Source organism: Girardinichthys multiradiatus, chromosome 2, assembly GCF_021462225.1.
Source record: "Girardinichthys multiradiatus isolate DD_20200921_A chromosome 2, DD_fGirMul_XY1, whole genome shotgun sequence".
In the NCBI taxonomy this organism is placed as follows: domain Eukaryota; kingdom Metazoa; phylum Chordata; class Actinopteri; order Cyprinodontiformes; family Goodeidae; genus Girardinichthys; species Girardinichthys multiradiatus.
The window spans coordinates 2,898,696-2,913,697 of record NC_061795.1 but is presented as its reverse complement, the minus strand read 5'-3'; the positions used below and the strand labels follow the sequence as shown (position 1 = coordinate 2,913,697).

Here is a 15,002-nt window from a genome sequence, read left to right as displayed (position 1 = left end):
ATTGTTCACACAGAAAAACAGCTCAGGAATTGTACTGTTCACCAAATATACCCGAAGTTCCCTAGTGTAAGGCAGTGCAACCTGCTGGGCCATAATGGGGTCTAAAATTCAGTTCACATTGTAAATGAAAAGGCTGCAGAATGCAGAAAGGAAGGGAGATCCTGCCCTCTTGTGAAAATTTGAGTGCCAACAAGTTTCTAGTTCTTTTGTTCTCACCAATGCGAGTGATTGAGTTATGAGAAAGGTCGAGAACGTCCAAACTATCAGTGCCACGTAAACCGTGGATAGATGTCAGCTTGTTGTGGGCAAGTCGGAGAACTCTCAAACTGCTCATATTTTCACAGTCCAAGAACGAGATGTCATTTTCCTGCAACATCATATTGTCAAACACAATCTGTTACAAAAAAGGCTCACTGATTAAGTGTGAACTGTGATGTCTGGATTCTACATTCACCCCTAAATCCACGTAGCAGAGCTCCTGCAGCTGGCTGATGCCCTCCAAAGACCTGAGGCCACAACGTCTGAGGGTGAGGGACTGCAGTCGATTACACTGGGCAAGAGTAGACAGGCTGCAGGCCGTCGAGTCTTCTAATGTGACTGTGGTGATCTGGCAGGGAGGATGAGAGGTTTCAGGGTTTAAGGATTCAGCTAGCATGAACTAATTTTAGATTTCATTCCGAAATTTTCTTTCAATATCTAATATCAATCTCTTATATAAGATTGGTAAACAGAACAGGTAAATTTGATGATTATGTTTTACAGCTGATGAAAACCAAAAGACAATTGGATGGAGATCATTGTGCAAAGAAGGATTTTTCATGAAATTAAGAACATTATGGGAGAACCCTGAGCATCCTTCTCATGAGACTGTCAACAGTGTCTTCAGTCAGAGGCTTCTTCAGATCTGCTGTAACACAGATGGCTACAGGAGATCCTTCCTGCCCACAGCCATCAGCATCTACAACAACTCTTCGAAGAAACCTTCATAATATGAGCTACAACAACATTTAATTTCCCTTTGGGATAAATGAAATATTTTTTAATTAAATTGAACTGAACCGAATTAAATGACAGCAATAAAAATTATTTTACATTATGACCTACACAATCATCAGGAAGAATGCTGACATGACAGCCGTCAAGCAGACAGTAAGGGTGGGTGTCAGTCTCCCACTTCATTCTCCCCTCACTTGTGAACAAGACCCCAAGATGCTTGAACTCCTCCACTTGAGGCAGGAACTTCCCTCCAACCTGAAGAGGACAAACCACCCTTTTCCAGGCGAGAACCATGGCCTTAGAGGAGCTGATCTTCATCCCAGTCGCTTCACACTGGGCTGCGCACCGCCCCAGTGCATGCTGTAGGTCTTGGCTAGAGGGCTTGGCAGCTCCCCAACCCCACTGTAAACAGAGTTGGCAAAGCACTGTTCCCCCTCCTGAGGCGCCTTTGCCAAAATTGCTTAGAGGCCAACAGGTAGTCCTTCTCCATGACCTCACCGAACTCCTGCTAGGCCTGAGTTTTTGCTCTGGCACAGCCCGGGACGCGGGCAGTATTTAGTGTTACTGGAAAGATGTCATATTCTTTATTGTTAATTGTCTGAGAAAATAAATTTGGGTTTTCATTAGCTATAAGCCATAATCATCAAAACAACTTAAATAAATTTAACTGTGAATTAGGATCTACACTATGTATGAGTTTTTAAAAGGAATTATTGAAATAAATAAACTTTTAATTTATTTTTATTTTTAATTTATTGAGACATAAATTAAATATGCATATGCAAATGGATTCGAATCAGAACCTGTGTACTGGATTCTGTACATTTAGATTGAACTTGATTGCATATATTTGGATGTAAATTGGTCCTGTTGGTCAGGTGAAGTGCTTTCTAATGGCATTTTCAAGATATAAATCAGCTAAAAGGAATTAACGGAATTGTTTGCATCAACATATCAGCATCACTGTTACCTCCTGCAGCGATTTTCTCCCTGTGGACTCAAGCAGAATGCATGGGCAAAGGGGGGCCAGACGGCTAACTCCAGCCGCCCTCCTCGGCCTCCTCTGGCTCTGGAAGGAACCTTTCTGCTTCATCTTGTTCTGGTGGGACAATTCAGACCAGTACATGCAACATCCCATCCAAGACAACCTCTTTTGCTCTGTGTGTTCATGAAGGGAAGCAGGCAGAGAGTAGGAAGAGGTGGAATGCTTTGACTCAGAATCTATTTGGCCAACAGTCTGAAATGCAGAGGTGTCAGAGATGTTTTTGTCTCGAAGGTGTTGTGTAGTTTCACAGATACTGAGGTTTGTTGTGACCTTACTGATTGATGGATCAGACATTAGAGAGGCACAATGTCCAGTTCTGTCATTTTCTCTCTTGTTCTCTTTCAGATCATTACTGTCATTCAGCTCCACCTCCTTTTTTGCGTTGTTCTCCCCCGCTATGCCTTCTCTATCTTCTTCTGCTCCTTTTTCAAACATTTCTATCTGTTCTCCTTTCTCAGCTTTCATCTTGTCCACTGCACCGTTTGTACCATCATCTTTTATCTGGTTGTCTTCTTTCTCTTCAAGATCCTTCCATTCTTTCTGTCTCCTCTTTTCATCCTCTGTTTCTTCCAAATCTTCTATTTCTTTATTCTCTCCTCCAAAAGCTTTGCTGCCTTTCCTTTCTTGCCTAACTTTGGTTTCTTCTGTATTTCTTTGTTCTACTTCTTCTTCTTTCTGTCTAACTTCTATGTTCTGGGTCTCTAACTTCTGTCCTTCCATCTCTTTGCCTCTTCTCTGGACCTCTTGCTTTCGTAAAAGACATTTATTCATATCTGTCTTGCTCTTCTCTTCACATTCTTTGTGTTGCATTTCCATCTCTAATGTCTTTCTCTCTGATTGTACCTCTTCTCTTTCCTCTTCTTTCTCTTCCTTCTTCATCTCTTCGTGGTTCACTCTAACCTTACTAAGGGAACCAATTCTTAAATATTCATTTTCTTCATCATCCCTCTCTTCCATTGTTTTGAGTTGATTCTTAAGCTTTACCTCTTCCTTTTTTTTCTCTTCACTGTCCATCTTCATCATCTTTTCAGTTACCATAAAGCATCTCTTCTTCTTGTTCTCCCTTTTTGTTTTCTCATCTTCTCTTTTCACCTCTTCCTTGTTTTTCCTCTCTTCCTGTTCCTCTACCTGTCTTCTCATTCCTTCCCTCTCCCTCCTTATTTCATCTTCTCTGATGTTTTTTTCCTCTTTGCGTTTTCTCCTTTCATCTTCTTTTTTCCTCATCTCTTCAGCCATTCTACACTCGCTTTCTTTTTTAAGTCTCACTTCTATGGCTTTTTGGTTTTCCTCTTTGTCCTCTTGTCTTTTCCTTTGGTCCTCCTCTTCTTTTTTTTTCTTCTCTTCCTTCTCCTTTATCTTGACTTCCTCCAATTTTCTTCTCCTTTTCTCCTCTTCAATCATCATCCTCTCTTGCTTCACTTGCTTTTTGAAGTTACCAATGAGCTCCTAGCAAAGAAGCAGCGGTTATTTGATATGCAAAGTTAATAGTGCAATTCATTGGTTTATCATGTTACTACTGATCTACAATATGAAGAGACACAATAACTGCTAATAAAAAGAGCGGAAGATTTCAGAAACAACTCATATACAGTCATATTCACTAAATTATAATATTATTGAAAATTTCATTTATTTCAGTAACTCAATTCATGTAAAACAATTTGTATTGACTATTTACACTGATGTTTTAAAGCCTGTATTTCCAGTAATGATGATTTTTAGCTGACAGCTAATGACAACAAGACATTTAAGATTAGAATATTACATAAGACCAATAATTTAAAAAAATGTATGCAGAAATGTGGGTTTCATGAAATGTATGTCTAATACCTGCTAAAGGCTTGTTATTTCAGAAAGGTACTTCGCATATTCTAATTTATTGAATATGACTGTATACCCCTTGTCATGATCAACCTGTGTTTTGAGTTTTGAGTTCTGTTTATTTCTCTTCACTGCCAGGTTCTGCACTTGCTGTATTCTAGTTCATTCAGGTTTGTTAGATTTATTCTGTTGTTTAGGTGTTTGTTAGGTCCCTGGTTAGATGTATTAGTTTATATATTCCGTATAGATCTTGCTCCTTATGTCATATAACACTCAGTTTGGGTTGGACCAATGTGCTGAGAAGAACGCAGATGGGATATAGCAGTTAGAATGTTTGCTTACCGTATTTTCCGCACTATAAGGCGCACTTAAAAACCTTTAATTTTTTCAAAAAATGACAGTGCGCCTTGTAATCCGGAGCGCCTTATATATGGATCAATTGGTTAATTGGTTGATCCATACTGGTTGTACACGGCGCTCTGTCAAAATGTTTCAGTACGACTGGTAAACTACAAAGCCGCACCGCTTGCAGCATTACGGCTACCGTAGTCAGGGGTGTCGCCGAAGTAATAGCGGTAAACACCTGTACTGTGCTTACTCCTAGTCCAACACCATTTGTGTGTGTATAACGTTTGAATGTACTGTTGCAGGAATTGCCTGAACTATATGTGATTAGAAGCTCAGTGTGTGGGGTGTATGTTTCGTGTGTGTATGGAAGATGTTGACATTACTCCTCCGGACAGAGGTGGCGCTGTGTGCTGCCGTAGCTGAGAATCAAGAGTGAAGGAGTGACGTCGGTATTATTGTGTGTGTGGGGTGGGTAGAGACGGCGACCGGAGCAGCGGTGTATGAGTCTGTAAGCCCTGTGTTTTTACGTGCTGCAAAGTCATTAAAAAGAACCCCGAATCCCGTCAACAACTCAGTGTTTTGATGCTGTTTCTTCATGCTCAACTCAGCAACGTATGAGTGAGGGAGTTAACCCCGAGGAAACTAGTAACTTCGGCCCTGGAGAAAGCGTCTCCCCTGTGTCATCAGACTACGGTCAGGGGACAGAAACAGGAAAGGTTAACAGTACTAACGTTTGATTTAGTGCATCAAACTGTTTCTTTTACGTGTTTACTGAATCAGGGAACAGTTCCCTTTCACGTTTTAACTAACGTTTGATTTCAACTTCAACTTCATAGACTCCAATGCATTTTTAACGTGCGGTTGGCTCTATTCAATAGAATTCTATGTAGAGGAGACCTTACCATGAGAGTGAATGGAGTTATCAGAACGCTGGTTTGTAGTGTATTAATAAAGTTTGACTGACTGACTTATCTGACTGTTTTGTTGACATTCTCTTTAGCACAGCTCCATCTAGTGGATGCATAACGCAACCCCAGTCAAATGTTTGACTGCAGTAGCTTCTATTCTATGCGCCTTATAATCCGGTGCGCCCTATATATGAAAACAGTTCTAAAATAGGCCATTCATTGAAGGTGCGCCTTATAATCCGGTGCGCCTTATAGTGCGGAAAATACAGTAATTAAAAAGGCAAACTTACAGCACAACAGGGCATGGGACAGAGGCAATGACATGGAGCGGGTAGAAGCCAGGGTAGTGTACAGGGTTGATATTGAGAAGGAACCAGTCAAGAAATGGACCAAGCAGACAGAGCCTCGAAGATGTGCCACTGGATTCAGCAGCAGGAGGGAGAGATGAGATGCAGAAATGAGGAGGACATTGAGATCTTGCCCTCTCCCCTGTTGCTGGAAGAAACAGAAGAGACTTTTGGAGGTTCCAGGCTGGTGCTGGCGCCACAAGGTTATGGACCAGGCCAGAACAGCTCCTCTCTGCCTCCTCCATCTCCAGACTCAGCACCGCCGTCTGCAGACCCGGCTGATGTTTCCCGCCAGCCTACCACGTACCTTCTGTGAGCCTTCCACCTCCGCGGTAGATCCTTCCAGTCCTCAAGATTAAGTGAACAGTGGATTTAAAAAGGCTCAGGTCATCATGGCACTGTATCTCCACCTCCTGGATTCGCCTAGTTCACCTTGGACCAACCAGCAAACCAACTGAAGGACTGGTTGGAGGAATATGGGAGTTCATTCTCTCAGAGCACCTTGACTCCGGAGATCGTTGAGGCTGAGCATCAGAGAGCTCTGGCGGAAATTTTCTCTCCTGTCTTCAAAGGTCCTGCTGCCGCCTCTGCGTCCTTCTCTGAGGATCTGACCGCTACATCTGCCCCAATCTCCGTGAGTCAGGTTGACATCTCTGTTCCAGCCAAGGTTACGGATGGCACCCCCATTCCACCTGCTACCGCACCTCCTGTTTGCTCCTTTTCCCGTCGAAGGCGACGCCATCGACAAGACGTGCCTGTTTCGGAAACTTCGGCCAGCACCTCCTTTGTTTCTCCGGAGGGTCACACGAAAGCATTCCTTCCTGTTTGGTCAGACAAGCGCGTCCTCACCTCTTCCAGAGAGTCTGATCGGCCCTTCCCTATTTTGCCCAGTCTCCAACCTCACTTCCAGCTTCAGCTTGCGAGGCAAGCTCCGCGTCTCAGCTTCACACTCAGTGTCCCCAAGGCCAGGATTCTCCGCCGTTCTACATCACTCCTTCAGCACCCTCCAGTGGTCCTCAGCAGGAAATTGCTGCGACTGTTCCTCTTGATCAGTCACCTTCAACATCAAAATCATTATCACCCTCACCAGGTGTCCAAAGCACTGTAGCACAGACCGTCTCTGTCTCTTCCCGATGCCACGGGTGCAGTTATAAGAACACTTCAGCTCCTGAGTCCGAGGGTCAGCCTGACGTCCCAGCTCCAGTCGTCCAGCCATCTTCATCTTCAGCACTGCTTCGTGCTCCTGTCCTTCGCGACGAGGGCGTCCAGGTGGCTCTATCTCCAGAGTCCTGTAGAGGGTTCCAGTGGTTTCTGCAACTCTCTCCGGAGCCTTGTCGAGACTTCCAGCAGTTCCTGCACTGTTCTTCAGAGCTCCACTGCAGGTGCAATTGGCTTCCACACCATTCTTCAGAGCTCTACCATGGGGGCAACCAGCTTCCACGCTGTTCTTCCGAGCTCCTACATGGGTTCAAGTCTCCCGAGGTCCTCCGTGGGTGCAAGTGTCCCGAGCAACCATGTGGCCAACCTCCAAAAAGGATTCCCAGACTGTCCTCTACGCTTCGTGGCCAGCTTCCTCGAGGCCGACCTCCAGACAGGGTTCCCCAAGGGTCTTCTACGCGCCGTCAACCTCCAAGGCACCTTCTCAGCAACCGTCAACCTCCAAGACTCCTTCTCAGCTGGCTTCCAGGTCCTCGTCATCACCGCCGTCGCTGGCCGCCAAGGTCTCAACAACTCTTGCCACCTGAAATCTGTGCCTCTTCGGAATTACGTCCCGGTCATCTAACTGAACTCTGCGCCTCTTTGAGACTACCCCCGTCAACCTTAGCTATATTGTTTTATGGTCTTAGGGTTGACATCGAGAAGGAACCAGTCAAGAAAAGGACTAGGCAGACAGAGCCTTGAAGATGTGCCAATAGATCCAGCACCGGCCTCTGCATACCCGGCTGATGTTTTCTGCTGGCCTACCGCTGCTTCTTCCTTGCAAGGTAGATGCCACTGTTGTGAGCCTTCCACGTCCACAGCATATCCTCCCAGTCCTCAGGACCGAGTGGACAGGGGATTTAAGAAGGGTCAGGTCATCATGGCACTTTATCTCCACCTCCTACATTCTCCTAGTTAATCTTGGACCAACCAGCAAACCAGCTGAAGGACTGGCTGGAGGAATGGGGGAGTGTATTCCCTCAGAGCACCTTGACTCTGGAGATCATTGAGGCTGAGCATCTGAGAGCTCTGGCGGAAATCTTCTCTCCTATCTCCAAGGGTCTGGCTGCCGCCTCTGCTTCCTTCTTTGAGGATCTGACCACTACATCCGCCCCAATCTCCGCTAAACAACGCCTCCCTACTTTGCCCGAGTCCCGACCTCACTTCCAGCAGACAAGCGCCATGTCTCAGCTTCACACTCAGTGTCCCCAAGCCCAGTACTCTCCGCCGCTCTACATCATTCCTTCAGCGCCCTCCAGTGGTCCTCAGCTGTAAATGGCTGCATCTGTTCCTCCTGATCAGTAACCTTCAACATCACAATCATCATCATCCTCACCAGGTCTCCAGAGTGATGCAACCCAGCCAGCTCCAGGTCTCCGAAGTGCTACAGCACAACCCATCTCTTTCTGTTATCGACACCACAGATGGCGTCATAAGAACGCTTCAGCTCCTGGGTCTGAGGGTGAGCCAGACGTCCCAGCTCCTGACGTCCAGCCATCATCATCCCCTTCACCACTATCTGCTCCTTCTGAACAGCCATTTACACTCTTGGCTCAGTCTTCATCGCCTGCTTCCTACCCAATGTCAACCCTGTACACTACCCTGGCTTCTTCTATTATGTCATTACTCCTGCTCCATGCCCTGCTGTGCTGTAAGTTTGCCTTTATTTAATTAAACAGAGATTCTACTCACCCATTATGTCCCATCTGCGCTCTTGTTTGCACATTGGTCCGACCTAAACGTGTTATATGACACTCCTGGTATATAATTGTAAAAAATCATCCGGAGATCACCATGGGGGAAGGTTGATTGCGTGTCTGACAAACCATTTCTGCGTTGCTTTGGTTAAAGGTGACCTATTATACTTCCTTTTAAACATTTGGGATAGGTCTATGGGCTATACAAAAACATTCTCAGATAATGAGATTTCACCTCCTCAGTTTCCCCTTTTTCAAACTCCTTTCAGAATGAGCTGTTTTAGGGCTCTGTCACTTTTTGCAAATAAGCTGTATCTGTCTGTGCCCCCAACCAGCACTTCGTACACGTGAAAATAAAACCTAAACTTATAAGACACAACAATAAGTACTTACATTTCTGCCATCTGCAGATTTGCCATGGACAGTAGGGGCTGAGTTTTTCTTCAGTATAAGTCTTTCTGCAAGTCCTGACGTGTATTGATGTGAGTGTTCATAGCAGTGCGTGGTGAAGTGATTCGCGCAAACTACTTCTGTCTTCGGCAATGTGACTGGAACATTGACGCCAAAAATGAAATTAAGCCACAAATCTCTGTCATCCGACAGCGGGAGAATGTGCATGGACAGATGTGGGTCTTTGCAGCTAAACAGAACATCTGGCTTTGAGGGCAGCCACTGTAAAGCGCATGTAAGATAAAACCAGCCAGCGAGACGTGATCGATCCTCTGCTGAGAATCAAGTGGGTGGAGCTCCGCTTCAGTTCCTAGTCAGGGGCGGGACTCAGGTAACGTTGCTAGGTGCCAGTGTAATTATGACATCACAATTACACAGCTTTTGAAACCGTGCGTTTTCTAGAAAAAATAAAACATTCATTTATAGCCAAAAAACGGCTGAATGTTTCTTTTGTGTTTGGACTGTAGAAGCATTAGAGACCCAAATGGAAGTATAAAAAAAATGACCAAAAAGTGAATTTTCCATAATAGGTCCCCTCAAAATGTTTTGAATCATTATCCTGTTCAATGACCCAATGATGACCCATTTTCAGTTTACTAGTAGAGTCCAACTATCTTTACATTCAGTTTCCTGGTATGAACTGGATTTTGATCCCTGACAGTTCAAAAAGTTCCCAAAGCCTTTTTGGCCCACATGATTACAGATTACAGACATTACAGATCCTCCACTCCCATATTATTTTCCAGGATGTTTGTAACTGAAAAGCTCAAGCTCAGCCTCATCTGGGCAATGCACAGTGACATGGAAACCAAGCTCTTTGTCTAAAGTTTCTTTGAGCAAGTTGACAGTCATGATAATTCTATGTTGCTGAAGAGAAAAAATTATAAATTATCACTTATTATTTTATAATCTAGATATTTTTTTAAAAGTGTCCAATAGCAAAGGTTTTCCAGGCTTCCAAAAGTTCCATCAGTGGGAAAATTGAGATTTTTTATTGAGGATATAACTATAAAAAGGGACCTAAAATCAAAGTTTATTGTTGCCATAGCAACGTAGACCATTTACCACATAAAATAATGTTCTACTACAATGGTAGCATCTGCAGCATGTCACTTCTAAGAAAATGAAACCTACCTGCCGAAGCAGCAGCTCCTGTTCAAGTTTTTCCTGAGCGTTTCTCTGTTTGAGCTCAAGTTCCATCTGATGAAGCTTGGATTAGAAGATTTTATATCAAAATATTTAGAACATCCATTTGCTCATAAACCAACACGTCAGGTTACAGATTTTACAATGATACAGTTACTAAAATGGGTTTTTCTCTCTGCTATATCCCCTGCATGATCAGACTGAAACTGAGCAGTTCAGGAACGACTTACTTTTTCTGCCTCCATGATCCTCTTCAGCTCTTCCTGGAAGTCCATCTCTCTCTGTTGCCTTTGCTCTTTTTTCTGCTCCTGCTCACAGTGAGTTTCCCCTCGCTCTGTGTGAGGGTCACTGATGTTCAGCGCAAAATCATTCTCATTCTCTGGATTATCATCTGTGAAAAGTACATTAAATGTTGTAAAAAACAGTTTGCATCCTAACAGATTTTTATCATTCTCATTCTCTGGATTATCATCTGTGAAAAGTACATTAAATGTTGTAAAAAACAGTTTGCATCCTAACAGATTTTTATCATTCTCATTCTCTGGATTATCATCTGTGAAAAGTACATTAAATGTTGTAAAAAACAGTTTGCATCCTAACAGATTTTTATCATTCTCATTCTCTGGATTATCATCTGTGAAAAGTACATTAAATGTTGTAAAAAACAGTTTGCATCCTAACAGATTTTTATCATTCTCATTCTCTGGATTATCATCTGTGAAAAGTACATTAAATGTTGTAAAAAACAGTTTGCATCCTAACAGATTTTTATCATTCTCATTCTCTGGATTATCATCTGTGAAAAGTACATTAAATGTTGTAAAAAACAGTTTGCATCCTAACAGATTTTTATCATTCTCATTCTCTGGATTATCATCTGTGAAAAGTACATTAAATGTTGTAAAAAACAGTTTGCATCCTAACAGATTTTTATCATTCTCATTCTCTGGATTATCATCTGTGAAAAGTACATTAAATGTTGTAAAAAACAGTTTGCATCCTAACAGATTTTTATCATTCTCATTCTCTGGATTATCATCTGTGAAAAGTACATTAAATGTTGTAAAAAACAATTTGCATCCTAACAGATTTTTATCAATTTTTGGGGTTTGTTTTGTTACCTGTACATATTTCAGTTGATAAAACACATTTTTATACCAATAACGTTAACAAGAAAATCCCTGCATAATCTGCAAAATCAAATGGCTGGCCTTGTCTGAAAACATTTATTGCCCTCTAAACTTAATTCCTGGCTTTGCCATCCTTAGCAACAACAACTGACACAATCATTTGCAATAATTAGTCATTTCTACACACTCTTCTTTGCAGAATAGTTTTAAATCAGCACCATTGGAGGGTTTTTGGGTAGACAGACGCAAAACCTTAGAAAAAGCTTGATAATCATTTCATTTTGTCAATGACTTTATTTCTCATCTGTTCTTGAATTTCTACAAATATGTTGCTTTATGAGGTATTTTAGCCTACTTGTTGTCTGAGGCTGTATTTACGTGCTCTCCTGGTTCTACAGGTGTGGCAGCAATCAGAACAGTAGGATCAGTAATCTGGCTGGTAAAACATGTTTCCCGTTTCAATTTATATGAGAATTGATTCATCCAGAGGATCAAATCAATCAGGTAACTTTTCACATAGGACCAAGATGGTTTGTATTGTTTTTTAATTATCTAAAAAGTAGGACAACAACAAAGATAGAAGCACTCTGTACTGGGACAAGCACGTTTTTGCCGCTGTGAGAGACTTTCTACAGAGGAGAAAAGGCACATGTGCATTTACAGTATGTAATCTCCTTTCATTGCAATTTTCCTTTAAATCAACACATAGAGGAATATACGCCTCATCTGCCATGATTTAATCAGGCATTGTTTCCAGTGGTGTCAAACTCCAGCCCTCGAGGGCTGGTGTCCGGCAACATTTAGATGTGTCCCTGGTCCAACACACCTAAATCAAATGGCTAAATTTCCTCCTCAGTATGTAGTCAAATTCTTCCTGATAATTAACTAATTATTTGATTCAGGTGTGTTGAAGCAGAGACGCATCTAAAAGTTGCAGGACGCCCTCAAGGACTGAAGTTAAACACCACCTGTGGTTTAGGCTGATAACCAGCAAGGTATAGCACTGCACTGTATCCAGCTGTGCAAAATGTTGGCTGGCTGCAGATGGTATAGAGCAAAGGTTTTCTCATCAGCTCATATTTCTATAACATTTGGTTTCTCTGGTAAAGATTCAATCTTCTTTTTAGCCCTTCTGATTCTACACATCTTGTCTGCCATCTTAAAGCTACATAAAAATAAGAGATTAGTGACCTCTTGTGGACAATTGTGTTAATTGTTCACAAGACTACCAACTGCAGCAAAGGCTGTACTATATGATGCTTGCCAGCCCCTGAACAATAAAACGGTGAAATGTCTTGCTATGTACAAACTGCATCCAGTTTATATTTTGTGGCAAGGGAAAGGGCCCAGAATTTCACCAGGAATAAGAGCTTTTCAGTATTCTAGCTTGTCCAGACTGTGACGCCTCATCTGAAACATACTGAACTGAAAGAGTGCTTTAAAATACAAAACAAAGCTTAGTTACTTTTGGTTACCTTTCTTGGTTTTAAAGTTGTAATGTTCAGTTCTGTGTCACACATTCCCATTTCATTTTTCCCACCACACACTCTACCTTCAACCTACCATCAATGTCATTCTTGTCCTCTGCTGTCTCACTAGTAATCTGCATCAAAAAACAAGCTTCGTTAAGTCATGTTTTTCAATCCTTTGGATATCATACTCTTCAGCTTAATTATTAAGGTGGCACTTACCCTTTTCTTTGATTTCCCTGTGCCATTATTTAGTTCAGTTTGCAGTTTCATCAAACCAGCATTTGAGTCTTCGGGTTCCTCGAGGATCTGTTTCTCAAAGGCTGCTGCTCGGCTTTTTGAAGTCTCAAAGTAGCTGACTAAAGAAGGAGGAATATCCAAGGTCTGGAAACAAACACTTTATTGGTCTGATGTCTTCTCTTCCCAACCTGCATATCTAATCAGGTTCAAAGTCAACCTGAGAGATATTTTTTTTAAACTGTTTTCAGTTAAAAACTCCTGCACTACTTGTGCACTAATTTTACATCTTCTTTTATCCCAGTTTAAATGTATCTGACACATAATAATGAAGTGAAAGTAACATAATGCAAGGTTTAGTGTTTAGTTTTTTTTTGTTGGGTTTTTTTTTTTACAAATAAAGATCTGAAAAGTGTGGTGTTTAAATTTTCTGCCACTAGGGATTGGCTGTTATCACACCATTAACTGTTATCATTAAATTAGTTTTATCGTAATAAAAATTTGGATTTATCCTGACAATAATAACCTTTACAGTGTGAAGTTTGCTACCCCCGTAAACTAAAAGTATTGTTGGGATTACTACTTTTGATATTTTTTCCACTGTTAGTTCTAAGAGAGCAGCAATAACTACCAATATCTTTAAAAATATGATTCAATGCAATTATTTTATGCTATGTGGTAATAAAACTGTTAGTCATCACTTTAATGTTAACACAATAAATACCACAAAATATTGTGATTAACTTCTAAGTCTATATCGCCTATCCCTATCTGCCACACACAGCATTTTGATTTTAGTCCATTCATATGCCATTCATTCTAACCTGATTCCCTGATCCAGCTGAGGAAGAGCCTCCCCTCATCATGACATTATCACTAACTAGCATGTTTCACAACGGTAATTGTGTTCAATAGAAGGTTTTAGTTTGCTGCATCCCAGAGACCTTTCTTTTCTTCAGTGGCTTTCTTCTTGCTACTCTTCCATAAAGGCCAAATTCGTGGAGTGAACAACCAATAGATGATTCATAAACTGATTCTCCCAGCTGAGCTGTGAATCCCAACAGCTCCTCCAGAGTTACCCCAGGCCTACTACGCAGTTCCCTTAAATTCCTTCCTTGTCCAGCATGTTTAGGAGGACGGTCATGTCTAGGTCGGGTTACTCTTGTGCCATATTCATGTTAACATTTGGGATAATAGCTTATCATCTAAAATTGCTTTACCCAACTCCATCTCTGACCTGTCTGGTCCTCAGACACGTGGACTCTACTTGTTAGGTGAGCTCTGAAGGCAATTAGTTGCATTACATTTTATTTAGGGGTGTGACTGATAAAAAGGGCTTAAGATAAGACTGCATTTCTCACATTTTTATTTGAGAAGTATATTGAAAATGGTGTTACATTTTCACCTCATCTCTTGCACTACTTTGTGTTGGTCTATCACATAAAATCCCAATAAAAGTTGTAATGTAACAAAACGAAAAAGATTTCAATGAGTTTTTTTATTTATTTATTAGGTTTATTTGATAGGGACAGCCACACAGTAACATAGACAAACTAAAACAGCAGTCCCATGACTGTATCATGGTGCTTATACCATAAGCTAGTTTGCGGCTGCAAACTCATGATGGGTGTGAATACTTTTTGCGAGGGTCTGTGCTTTGTTAATATCATGTTGGCGACAACTGGCTTGTATAGGTTTTAATTAGACTTACCATTTCGCTGCTGTCCTGGTTTCTTTTACTTTCCTCCATATCACAGAGTATTGAGCTCCAGTAAGAGAGCTTCACGTCTCCTTCCTCTCCGTCAGAGCAACAAAACGGCAGCCATTAATTAATTAGTTCATTACCACTTGTCGTACGTGAGCTATCTTCAGTGGTAAGTTGTCGATAATTGGTCTTAATTACATTATGAACAGCTTAGCTTAATGAACGCTTAACATAACTGCTGCGTTTGGTGGTGAGGCGGTTTCCATGGAAACGACGCTGCGAGCTACGTCATTTCACGTTACCGTCCAAAACGTAACGTGAAACAGTTTGGGGGGAGATTTACTTGTCCTTTAGCAAATATCCGAGCTGCAAAGATTACTTAAATGTGACAATTAAAATTTAAATTACACACAAAATATTTAAAGGTATATATTTTGATAGAGAGAGAGAGAGAGATAGATAGATAGATAGATAGATAGATAGATAGATAGATAGATAGATAG

At 41.7% G+C, this 15,002-nt stretch overlaps 1 protein-coding gene across 5 annotated transcripts in view; it reads right to left on the bottom strand.

The window, feature by feature from the left end:
- The window catches only part of lrriq1 (leucine-rich repeats and IQ motif containing 1), a 73,290-nt gene extending 58,532 nt beyond the window's left edge, over positions 1-14,758 (bottom strand). For 4 of the 5 annotated variants that reach the window (XR_007036302.1, XM_047353312.1, XM_047353339.1 and 1 more), the window contains exons 1-8: positions 14,506-14,758; positions 12,780-12,941; positions 12,652-12,691; positions 10,189-10,349; positions 9,947-10,021; positions 1,967-3,487; positions 455-607; positions 217-367 (exon numbers count right to left, since the gene is read on the bottom strand). Coding sequence is in view for 4 of the 5 variants with exons in the window: in XM_047353312.1 (XP_047209268.1) it covers positions 217-367; positions 455-607; positions 1,967-3,487; positions 9,947-10,021; positions 10,189-10,349; positions 12,652-12,691; positions 12,780-12,941; positions 14,506-14,544 (2,302 nt within the window). In the remaining variant the exon portion in view is untranslated. Of the gene's footprint in view, positions 1-216; positions 368-414; positions 608-1,966; positions 3,488-9,946; positions 10,022-10,188; positions 10,350-12,651; positions 12,692-12,779; positions 12,942-14,505 lie in introns of all 5 variants that reach the window. The other variant, XM_047353332.1, reaches the window with a different exon arrangement.
- Positions 14,759-15,002: the final 244 nt, after the last annotated feature.